We start from the raw sequence: 13,042 nt of genomic DNA on the forward strand, positions 1-13,042 counted from the left end.
CAGGAACTTGGCGGGCAGGAGCTTGGCGGGCAGGAACTTGGCGGGCAGGAACACCGCGGGCAGGAACTCGGCAGGCAGGAACTCGGCAGGCAGGAACTTGGCGGCCACCACGTGGTGGTCCATTGTAGATTCCAGCCAACATGGCAAATCCTGGTTGGGGTAATCCAGGTCGGAGTAATCGGAGAAGAAGTCGGGGTCAACGGCCTCCGGGGGGTGCATCGAAGTCCGAATCGGCTGAGGGAATCACAGCCTGAGTCCGAATCTCCAGCCCACAAATCGATTAGCTCCCGGCCATCCTCACAATCAGACAATTCAGAGTCCAAACTGAGATAGGTGAGGCATTTAACCGGGGCTGATGGAGGCTGGGGATTCTCCCTCCATTGAGGAAAAAAATAGCTGGAGTTCGAATTCAGATAACTCGGGCGATGAACAGGGGGTGTCGGAATCTGGGTATTCTCACTTAGCTGTGCTAGCAGCCCAGCACGACGGAGTGAGCGATGGGGCGGGTTATCGGTGGAACTTGAGCTGGGGCGTTCGACCGGGGCCGATGGAGGCTCAGAATTACCTCCTAGTTGGGATAGTAGCCAGGAGATAGGGAGGGGGAGGGGCCAATCATCGGGGGAGTGAGAACTGGATGGCTGGTGTCGGCGAGAGCGTCGGCGCGAGCGTTGATGGCTTCCGGCTGGGTCCATGTGGTCAGATCGTTCTGTTACGACCTCCGGGACGTCTTCGGCAAGGTAGGATGGATTAGGACCCAGTCATGGGGAAGCAGTTGGGGACGAGGCAATTTGTGCTCAAAACAGCAACTTTAATAACTTAGAAGGGACCTTACAAAGCAACAAGGACTTGTGAACGAAAACGAAACCAAACCGGAACATGGAGAACAAGTGACAGGAGAAAGGGTAGCGTGAGTACATGGCAATAGAATCTACGCAGGGAGTTTCGCAGACGATCCGACAATGAATACAAACTCAGTGGTGTTTAAATACACACATCAGGAAGTAATCATGAATCACATAACGGCAAAGCAGGAGGGACAAACGAGCGTGGGAATAGCAGCCGGGCTGCTCCTGACAGTATTGGTATATGTAGAGGGGGTAATGCACTCTAATATATCATAAAATTATACAAAACAAGGAAATAGAACTTTCATATATTATAAATAAGTTTTTCAGAGGCATAAATCCTCCCACCATCAGGCAGACAAAGGGTTAAAGTAATGTACGATAGCCACTCACCGCAGTTCCTTGAAGGGTTCCGCCCGGACGTGTGGAGTCTCTAAAGACTTAGTGAACACGGCTCCCTGGGCGCCTGCGACAAAAAATAAAACGTTCATTCAATACAAGAAATGACTAAAATGTCGTCTATTTATCAACCAAAATACAAAGATTTTTTTTTAAATTACAAACAACGGAATTGGTAGTATCAACAGGAATGCAGCTTTATGAAAAAGCCCATTAAAAACTTTGAGGTTGCTTGAAAAAAAAAAATCAAACATTCGCAAAACAACTTTTACTCTACCTTATGCGACTTGACATCCAGGTATTCAAATTGGCACTTTTCAAAGTAACGATAAAAGCCCGCCTATGCGTTTTATATGAACAGATGGTTGTGGAGCTAATGAAGAACTATTAGAACAAACTCACACACCCACATTAACAATCATTTCTGTAACTTGCAAAGGAGTTTCATCAGCACCACAATACATGTGAAAATGCAACAAGTGTACTTTCGTAATGTGGACAATAAGAGCGCAAGCGAGCGTGAAGGAACAGACGGTAGCAGATGGCGAAAAAGAGAGCCATGTAAAAGATGCACTCAGATTTGGAGTGTTTCTGTTTAGTTTTCAAAGCAAATAAGAGGGACAAAAAGCACTCTTCTGCGGAGATGTATCAGGACATGATAATTCCCAGGTACATTGCTTCATTCAAAAAATAAATAAATTCATTTTCGGCCAAAAGACACTGCACTTCGTAGGAACTGGGTGATTTAATTATTATTGCTCATTAATTTTATTCACCCATTTCCTGGTCCTCGATACTCATTACTTTTATAAATCTATTTAATATGATTATATTAACTAGGAGGGCGGCCCGGCCCGGTGGAGCGAGTGGTTAGCGCGTTGGCCTCACAGCTCTGGGGTCCTGTGTTCAAATCCAGGTCACGTCCATCTGTGTGGAGTTTGCATGTTCTCCCGGGCCTGCGTGGGTTTCCTCCGGGTACTCTGCTTTCCTCCCACATTCCAAAAACATGCATGATAGGCTGATAGGACACTGTAAATTGCCCCTATAGATGGGTGTGAGCGATCGGCTGGGCACTGATTCAGGGTGTCCCCCGCCTATGGCCCGAGGTCAGCTGGGATAGACTCCAGCACCCCCTGTAACCTTAATGAGGATGAAGCAGTTCGAAAATTAAATTAGATGAGATATTAACTAATTGAATAATTTTATTTAATATTCTAATGTCTCTGTGTGTCTGTAATGCCCTTTGTTATTTTTTATGATTTAATGGTGTCATCTCATCTCATTTTGAAATAAATGACTCTATTGGCCGCATTTTCTAGCGTTATGGCATTTCGTCTTTGTCACCTTGCAGTTTCGTGCATGTCAAGTCGAATTTGTGCATATAAAAGCCGTACCCTTGAATCAGTCATCATTTTTTGTCACAAATACGGCTCATATGCAAGAAAACATTTTATATATATATATATATATATATCAGTGGCGGGCCGTCAGGGCCTTCAAGGCCTTCTCTGCTGGCCTAAGAAATATCTGAATCATATTATATTTTGTCCATCAATACTTATTATTCCAAATGGTCTGTTAGCTTCCTTTCATTGCTTTTCCCCCTGGTTGCACTGCTTCCAGATGTGTGTTTTCATATTGAAGCATTTAACCAATCACATTTCAGCCATTATTTGTTGCCAGATCAGATCTGCCTCAAAGCCTTCACAATCAGTTCTGCGGGCTCTGTTTCATTAAACTAGACTGTTGCTTTTAACCAATCAGATTTCGAGTTGGCAACCCCACAATGCTTTTTCATACGCTTTCGCATTTTGCTGGTTGGGATACGTCATTGCTTTCACCAACTATGATTGGCTAGTAGGCGGGCCAAAGCCATAGTGAGGCAGCCAGAGATCGCAAACTCCACCCACAATGGCCGACTCACAGCAAAAACAAATGGATTCTGTTGCAGATTTGCTCACAAAGCTATTTTCCAGACGGACTTTTCCGGAAAAAAATGGACATCATTAAGAAAGGGCGGTCAACTCCGAAGCGAGCAAGCCTGTTACAGCCGGGAAAATTATGTGTGCGCCACTTTCAGTGTGCTAACTTAGCTCCACAAGCAAATAGTATATTGTTGTTTTGATTTAAAGCCATTTTCAAAATGGACTATGCCGGAAATATGACAAGACAGGCTCGACTTTCATCATTAGCTTCGATGGCGATAGAGAAGAAGGAAGAAAGAAAGGAGGATGGATATTGTGTACAGTTAAAAAGAATTTTTGGTGAGTATAATATGGCTATATCCCTAAATAATATTTCAATTGTGGGCCCGGTTCTGATATCTGAAAAGCTCCAGTGTTTGTATTTAAGCTCCAGTGTTTGTATTTAATCACTAAATGCTGCTAGGATGTGGATTTTACCCCAGTTTAATTTTTGCCGTTTCGCCATTGGCGTCCACCGCTGTCTTTTCCCGAGGAAATAACCCTTTGGCCTGGTTGTAATGTCTCAAAAGCTCCAGTATTTGTATTCAATCAATAAATGCTGCTAGGAAGTGGATTTTACCTAATTTTAGTGCATTTTTTGTCATTTCACGTATGGACGTATCGACGTTCATCACTGTCTTTTTACCAGGGAAATGATACTCCATTTTCGGGCAATGTTTGCCCGTACGCCATTGACGTTCATCGCTGTCTTTTCCTGGGAAAATCGCCCCCTGGCCTGGTTTTAATGTGTGAAAAGCTCCAGTATTTGTATTTAATCATGAAATGCTGCCAAGAAGTGGATTTTACCCCATTTTTATGCATTGATTTATAGATTTTTTTGTGTATATATATATATATATATATAATCAATAAATCAATGCACAAAACTGGGTGCCAGGGGGGGATTTACCCAGGAAAAGACAGCGATGAACGTCAATGGCGTACGGGCAAACATTGCCCGAAAATGGGGTAAAATCCACTATATATATATATATATATATATATATATATATATATATATATGTATATATATATATATATATATATATATATATATATATATATATATATATATATATATATATATATACACACAGTGGTAACTCGTCATACGACCGCTCATCATACAAAATGCTCGTCTTACGGGTGAAATTTCGATCGAATAATTCGCCCGTGATGCGGTCAAAATTTCGTGATGCGACCAAGCCAGGGGACCATGGCATTTTTTTTGCATATCTTTCGGGTATAACAATATTTACGAGCACCGGATGAGCTATTCAGACCAGGAAACGCACAACGCGCATGCGCGGGAAAAGAGGGCTTTCTGGGTAATAAAGTATACTCGTGCTCGCAACAGCATCACCGGTAGCAACTCTATCATAGGCGCCGTTCGAGGGGATGCGAACACAGATGCTACAAGCTAAAAGGAGCCGCTAGCCAGCGCCCCCGAAGCTCCCATGAGCAGCGGGGCGATCGCTGATAAAAGACTCTGCTCGTTGGCTGCTCATAAGAACATCGGGGGCACTGGCTCGCAACAGCATCCCCGGTAGCAACTCTATCATGGGCGCCGTTCGAGGGGATGCGAACACAGATGCTACAAGCTAAAAGGAGCCGCTAGCCAGCGCCCCCGAAGCTCCCATGAGCAGCGGTGCGATCGCTGATAAAAGACTGCTGCTCGTTGGCAAGTGGTCGTGCATTCTCCGATTGTGAGGACATTTGTGTGCATCATTTTCGGAATATTTTGAAGGGAATAGTACGACAGCAAACAGCCCATCGATAGCGAACGTGAGGGTGGAGTGTTTGTTCTGTTTACGAGTGCGTTGTGTGGAAAAAAAACGAAGCCCCCCGCCCCTTTTGTGCCCCTCTCCCCTCGGCGAAATCCGCCCAATTTTAGTTAGATTAAACACTTTATTTCTATTAAACCACTAGTTATGTGTTACTTTGTTAATAGATGGGGAATTAGAAGAAATAAAACATTTTTCCAATCCAATATCCTGTTTTTGGTGTTTTTTCAGAGGGCTGGATGGAATTTAATTTTTTTCCATTCATTTCAATGGGAAACGTCCGCTCGAGTTACGAGAACCTCGTCATACGATCTCAGTCTCGGAACGGATTACGCTCGTATGTCGATGTACCACTATATATATATATATATATATATATATATATATATATATATATATATATATATATATATATATATATATATATATATATATATATATATATATATGTATATATATGTATATATATGTATATATATATATATGTATAAATATATATGTATAAATATATATGTATATATGTATGTGTGTACGTGTGTACGTGTGTACGTGTGTACGTGTGTACGTGTGTACGTGTGTACGTGTGTACGTGTGTACGTGTGTACGTGTGTACGTGTGTACGTGTGTACGTGTGTACGTGTGTACGTGTGTACGTGTGTACGTGTGTACGTGTGTACGTGTGTACGTGTGTACGTGTGTACGTGTGTACGTGTGTACGTGTGTACGTGTGTACGTGTGTACGTGTGTACGTGTGTACGTGTGTACGTGTATGTGTATGTGTATATATATATATACATATATATATATATATATATATATATATATATATATATATATATATATATATATATATATATATAGATATATAGAGATATAGATATATGTAGTGTCCGCCAGGGACTCAAATCCTGCACTGCCATACGTGTCCCCCTGCTGAAGCCAGTACACATCAGTCCCGCCGGTTCGCTATAGAGCATTTGGATGATCCAGAAGAGGACAAGGGAGAATATGTTATCGTCAAATGAAAGCAAAATATAACTTTTTGGTAGAAACACAGGTTCACGTGTTTGGAGGAGAAAGAATACTGAATTGCATCCGAAGAACACCATACCCACTGTGAAGCAAGGGGGTGGAAACATCGTGCTTTGTTCTGTTTTTCTGCAAAGGGACCAGGACGACTGATCTGTGTAAAGGAAAGAATGAATGGGGCCATGTATCGAGAGATTTTGAGTGAAAATCTCCTTCCATCAGCCAGGACATTGAAGATGAGACGTGGCTGGGCCTTTCAGCATGACAATGATCCCAAACACACAGCCAGGGCAACAAATGAGTGGCTTCGTAAGAAGCATTGCAAGGTCCTGGAGTGACCTAGCCAGTCTGCGGATGTCAACCCATAGAAAATCTGTGGAGGGAGTTGAAAGTCCGTGTTGCGCAACGACAGCCCCAAAACATCACTGCTCTAGAGAAGATCTGCATGGAGGAATGGGCCAAAATACCAGCAAGTGTGTGAAAAGCTTGTGAAGAGTTACAGGAAACGTTTGGCCTCCGTTATTGCCAACAAAAGGTACGTAACAAAGTATTGTATTGGATTGGATAACTTTATTCATCCCGTATTCGGGAAATTCCGTTGTCACAGTAGCAAGAGGGTGAGGATGCAGAAATAGGAAAGGCATTTTAGACATAAATAGATAGGTAATAAGTAAGTTAATAAATACATGAATAAATATATAAATAAATAAGCGTGTTTGTCAGGAGCGGCCTGTTTGTCCCTCGTGACGTGCCGTCAGAGAGCAGCTGCAGTCAATCTGCCGATTGCTTCCTGTTTTGTTATTTAAAGAGCAATGAGTCATAGGACCATTGCCGGATCGTTTCTTCTGTTCATGCATGCGCGCAGCATGCTGCCGTTTGTTTCCATGCCATTATTTATTTAGGGATCCCTGTTGATTTATTAAAGGATGACGTTTGAAGTCCGTAACTTACACTTATTAGGTCTTTTGCCGATTAAACGTAGCTTATGGAGAAGCACCATCAATTTCGTCACACGCAGTTTCTGCGTGTGATGACAAGTAGGCTTTTGTGTTGTGATAATGACGACAGGGCCTATGTCCGATTATTATTATTATTATTATTAACTGCGTCGATTCAACTCCCGTTTCCCGCGGATGGGTCCTAATATATTCCCGATCGTGCCGCGATGACGCGGCAAGATTGTAACAGAACGATCCGGCCATAATGGACCCAGCGGGAGGCCACCCGCGCTTGCGCCGACGCTCTCGTCGACGCTAGCCACCCTTTTCAAAGCCCTGCGACCACATGGATTCACTGAGATGCCCCACAAAGTCTTTTAGGGAGTTTATAATGGACACGCCTTGGTTTGGGCACCTCAGAGACGTTCTGGCAGCGGAGCAGTCTCGTCTAGGAGGTCGTTCTGAGCCTCCATCCACCTTTAAACCCAACCTCCGCTCAACGCGTCGCACGGGGCTGCCAGCACGGCTAAGTCATGATACCAAGGTTCCGACACTCCCAGTTCATTGCCCCAGTCATTTGAATTGTGTGCTGTGCCGCCCTCCTGGAGGAGGCGGCGAGCGCCGCGCCGCAGGGAGAAGCGGAAGGAGGGCCTGGACGCTCGAGCCCCTGACCAAGCTTCTCGCCTAACCACGACGCTCCAAGCTTCTCGCCCGACAACGCCGCTCCAAGCTTCTGGCCCGGCCACGCCGCTCCAAGCGTCTCGCCCGGCCACGCCGCTCCAAGCTTCTCGCCCGACCACGCCGCTCCAAGCTTCTCGCCCGACCACGCCGCTCCAAGCTTCTCGCCCGACCACGCCGCTCCAAGCTTCCCGCCTGACCACGCCGCTCCAAGCTTCTCAAATACCCGTGCCCAAGCCACGCAAGTTACTCCCTTTGCCACCTGGGCCGCCAGTCGCACCTGTGCCGAAGCCACGCAAGTTACTCCCTTTGCCACCTGGGCCGTCCAGTTCCTGTTTGCCCAGTTCCTGTTCGCCCAGTTCCTGTTCGCCCAGTTCCTGTTCGCCCAGTTCCTGTTCGCCCAGTTCCTGATCGCCCAGTTCCTGTTCGCCCAGTTCCTGATCGCCCAGTTCCTGTTCGCCCAGTTCCTGTTCGCCCAGTTCCTGTTCGCCCAGTTCCTGTTCGCCCAGTTCCTGTTCGCCCAGTTCCTGTTCGCCCAGTTCCTGTTCGCCCAGTTCCTGTTCGCCCAGTTCCTATTCGCCCAGTTCCTGTTCGCCCAGTTCCGGTCTGCCCAGTTCCGGTCTGCCCAGTTCCGGTCTGCCCAGTTCCTGGGTGTACAGTCCCCGCCTGCCTAATTTCACCCTGTCCGGTTTCTCCCTGGCCGGCTTCGGCCAGCCCGGTTTCAGCCTGTCCAGTTTCTGGGTGCCCGGTTCCCGCCTGCCCAGCTCTGGCCCGCCTAGCTCTGGCCCGCCCAGCTCTTGCCCGCCCAGCTCTTGCCCGCCCAGCTCTTGCCCGCCCGGAAGCAGCGGCGGCGTGCCGGGGCCCCTGGACGAGGGGGCCGGCGACGGCGAGTGACCCTCTGGCGCCCCTGGACGAGGGGGCCGGCGACGGCGGCAGCGACCCTCCGGCCCCCTCGTCCGGGGGCGCCGGCGACAGCAACTCTCCGGCACCCCCGGACGCGGGGGTTGGCGGCGATGGCGAGAGCGACTCTCCGACCCTCCCGGCCGAGGGGGCAGGCAGCCCCCCGAGCAGACAGGGTAAGGTGCCCGACGACCGTTCTAAGATTCTGGTGTCTGTTAAGGGCAGGGGGCTTGGCCAGCACCTTAAGGACCAGCAGGGAGGCCCGCCGGACCGGCTACTCCCACTCCTCTCCAAGGGCCGACGTGGACGCCTGCCGGATAGGCCCCTCCTAAGCCTCGTCTCAGGCCGGCGCGGACGCCCGCCCAACCGCCCACCTCGATACCTCGTCACCGGCCGGCGTGGACGCCCACCGGACCGGCCACACCCACGCCTCGTCATCGGCCGGCGCGGACGCCCGCCGGACCGACCACTTCCTCGCCTCGTCTCTGGCCGGCGCGGACGCCCGCCGGACCGGCCACTCCCACACCTTGTCACTGGCCGGCGCAGATGCCCGCCGGACCGGCCACGCCTCATCACCGGCCGGCGCGGACGCCCGCCGGACCGGCCACTCCTACGCCTCGTCACCGGCCGGCGCGGATGCCCGCCGGACCGGCCCCTCTCTCGTCTCTTCACGGGCTGGCGGGGACGCCCCCCAGACGATGAGAACGGAGCTCACTCGCCCTCCCTCCCTGCCAGATTTTTGTCTTTCACTTTTCATGGGCATTCGGCATTAGGACGTCTAGGATCCGTCCGTTAGAGGGGACGTACTGTCAGGAGCGGCCTGTTTGTCCCTCCTGACATGCCGTCAGAGAGCAGCTGCAGTCAATCTGCCGATTGCTTCCTGTTTTGTTATTTAAAGAGCAATGAGTCATAGGACCATTGCCGGATCGTTTCTTCTGTTCATGCATGTGCGCAGCATGCTGCCGTTTGTTTCCATGCCATTGTTGATTTAGAGATCCCTGTTGATTTATTAAAGGATGACGTTTGAAGCCAACCGCGTCGATTCAACTCCCGTTTCCCGCGGATGGGTCCTAATATATTCCCGATCGCGCCGCGACGACGCGGCGAGATCGTAACAGTGTTGCTGAAATATATATATATATACACATACACATACGTGTTCATACACACACACACACACATATATATATATATATATATATATATATATATAAATATATATATATATATATATAAATATATATATATATATATATATATATATATATATATATATATATATATATATATACATACATACATACACACATATATGCACATTTATACATACATACACAGATGTACATGCATGCATACGGTAGGTCTTAACACTTAACGCCATTTTTTATTGTTAAAGAACCTGACAACTGATGGGAGGAAGGATCTGCGGAAGCGGTCCTTCCTGGAATGAGGGTGCCGCAGTCCATTGCTAAAAGAGCTTCGGAGGGACTCCACAGACTCATGCCCTTTCGATTCATACAGTAGTATTACAGTATTGAAATGAACTTTTGGTATTGACCAAATACTTATTTTCCACCATGATTTGCAAATAAATTATTTAAAAATCAAACAATGTGATTTTCTGTGTTTTTCCCCCCACATTCTGTCTCTCATGGTTGAGGTTTACCCATGTTGACAATTACAGGCCTCCCTAATCTTTTCAAGTAGGAAAACAATTTGTAGTTGACTAAATACTTATTTGCCCCACTGTATGTATAGGATCGAAAACATGTAGTAGTATGGTAGTAATAATCAGAGTGATCCTACTTCACCGTTTTTCGATTATCGCTGCCATGTCTGGTCGACATTATGCGCAAGGGATTACTGTATATATATTAAAAAAAGGGCACAAGTACTAGCTTGATTTTGCTTAACATGTTTTCCATGGCTAGCTGAATAAAATAGTCCCCAGCAATAACATCTTGTCAGCATTACTGCTGTGTTTGTAGAATGATGGAAAGTGTTTACCCACATGGAATGTTAAGCATTATTGACACGTTTATGCCGTCTCAATGTTTGGCCGAGGCTGTTTTTTATTATTATTATGCCATGTTGCCTGCATTTACCACGCTGACAAAATTCTGAAAACCGTGAAGCGATTTCGTGATTACATGTTGCGCTGAAGCATTCGTGGGTCAGGTGAGGAGAATGAATGACGCTATTAAATATGAATGCCTGTGTCTGTGTGCTGTGTGTTTATAGGGCCGCCAAGCCAGTATCATCAGTTCTGGCGGGAAGTAGCTCAGCAATGATGAAATATGACGTAGGGAGAGAGAATAAAAATCCCCTAATGGAATAACTTCAGGAATTGGTGATGCGGTGGGTACACGTCCAACAATAATCACGTTTTTACCCACAGTAAACAATCTGCCTAGACCTGGAGGATGTCTTGAGAAGCAATTGCGACCTAGACAGTGTGAAACTCAAATGTGAATATTAATGCAGCTGAACTTTTTTTTAAAATTGTGTGTTGATGCTACAGGCCTAACAAACTACCTTAGCTGAAGTCTAGGTGATGTGCCCTTGCCTACATAATGGCAAATAAACACTCCTACTTTTAGAAATGATTGACCGAAGGTTTTGTGGTCTTGTGTGACCTCTACAAAAATTGCATCAAAACAAAACGCTGTAGTTCCGCAGATTTTCGTCAAAGTACATCAGTCTTGAGGAAGATGAAAAAAAATAGAAAAAAAATGACTGCAAAATTGTATTCAAACTGTAACTAAGACTGCCAAGATTTAATAAAGCTTTACATTTTCCTATAAATAATTAAGAACCTGTTGTCGGTGGCCAATGAATAAAGATGTTTTGCATTTTTTTCATGGTCAAAGTCTACATAGAAAATCAAAAATCAAACAAGAGAAGAAGACAGCTAAAAATGTTTAAATTATTCCAGATGTGTGTGTTGTTTCAGTTTCTAATTTGTCATAATTGCTTTGATGATAATACTAACTAATAATAACTTGAGATACGAGCTTAATGCGTTCTGGGACCAAGCTTGTATGTCACTTTACTCGTATCTTAAATCAATTTTTCCTATAGAAAATAACTAAATACAAATTAATCTGATCCCACCTTCTGAAAAAAAAAACCTAAAATAGCATATTTAAATGGAAAAACATGTTTTTAATTGTTGTAATTCACCACCTATGCTCACAAAGTAATAAATACCTATCTGGTGATTATGATCTGCAATAAAATGTGACTTTATTGTGTACAGTATTGCATGGAGTTCTTACTTTTGAGACAGGAGGTAACAGCTATCGGCGGAGGAGAGAAACTTGACACGTTCGGTTCGCTACACTTTTTTGACACTACGTAACATAACTTAAACTTTAAATTTAGCTTAAATGAACTTTGCTTACTATACACACACTTAAAAATGGATGTAACCTTGTTGTGTTATGACCGAGGCAAAGGTGTTAATGTATTCTGCCGCGGCTTTCGGGTCGGTACTAGCTGCTTCCCGTGCCTCACAACCAGTTAGTTTTTTTAAGTTATCGAACCAGCCACGACTTGCTTTGAAGGTTTCGGTTGGCGTCGAAGTATCCCCTCTCTCAGCTGCTTGCTTTACTTTCAAGTCCTCACACATTCCACTAACTGTTTCTCCTTTATCCATATTAAAAGAAGCCCCTCCTCTTGTCATGAATACCACTGCGCACCTTGAAAAGGACCACCTAGCAGTATGTCAAATTTGTCTCGTAATTCAGGGCAAAAATTTGCTCTGAATTTTCCTCGTATCTCAAATTTCTCGTGTGTTGGGACACTCGTATTTCAAGGTATATTACTGTAATGTAATTTTGGTTCGGGAACGTCATTTACTTAAAATTGTAATTACTAAAATTCTAATCTTTTCTCTACGTTCATAACATTTTCAATGATTAATTTTCTGAACCGCTGTATCCTCACAGGGGCCGTGGGGGGGTGCTGGAGCCTATCCCATCTGACTTCGGGCATGAGATGGGGGACACCCTGAATTGGTGGCCAGCCAATCGCAGGGCACGAGGAGACAGACATCCATTCAAGTTCACACTCAAACCTAGGGGAAATTTAGAGTGTCCAACCAGCCTACCATGCATGTTTTTGGAATGTGGGAGGAAACCGGAGTATCTGTAGAAAACCCACGCAGGCCCGAGGAGAAATGCAAACTCCACAAAAGTGGACTATGAGGATCAAATGACAATTATGGAAATACTTCTACTCTGATTAATAATAATAATAATAATAATCGGACATAGGCCATGTCGTCATTACCACAACACAAAAAAGCCTACTTGTCATCACACGCAGAAACTGCGTGTGACGAAATTGATGGTGCTTCTCCATAAGCTACGTTTAATCGGCAAAAGACCTAAATAAGTGTAAGTTACGACGAATTTGTCATTCCGCTGTTGTGGATACAGGTCGCTTACCTCTCGATTACATACAGGTCGCTTACCTCTCGATTACCGCACCCTGTCTGCCAC

The 13,042-nt window shown here is 45.6% G+C and overlaps 1 protein-coding gene across 6 annotated transcripts in view; it reads right to left on the minus strand.

Moving 5' to 3' along the window:
- The window catches only part of sgcd (sarcoglycan, delta (dystrophin-associated glycoprotein)), a 250,164-nt gene that overhangs the window by 23,246 nt on the left and 213,876 nt on the right, over positions 1 to 13,042 (minus strand). For all 6 annotated transcript variants that reach the window (XM_077592722.1, XM_077592724.1, XM_077592723.1 and 3 more), the window contains one exon: positions 1,239 to 1,311. In XM_077592722.1, the coding sequence (XP_077448848.1) occupies positions 1,239 to 1,311 (73 nt within the window). The remainder of the gene's footprint in view (positions 1 to 1,238; positions 1,312 to 13,042) is intronic.

This window comes from Stigmatopora argus, chromosome 22, assembly GCF_051989625.1.
Source record: "Stigmatopora argus isolate UIUO_Sarg chromosome 22, RoL_Sarg_1.0, whole genome shotgun sequence".
NCBI classification, from domain to species: Eukaryota; Metazoa; Chordata; class Actinopteri; order Syngnathiformes; family Syngnathidae; genus Stigmatopora; species Stigmatopora argus.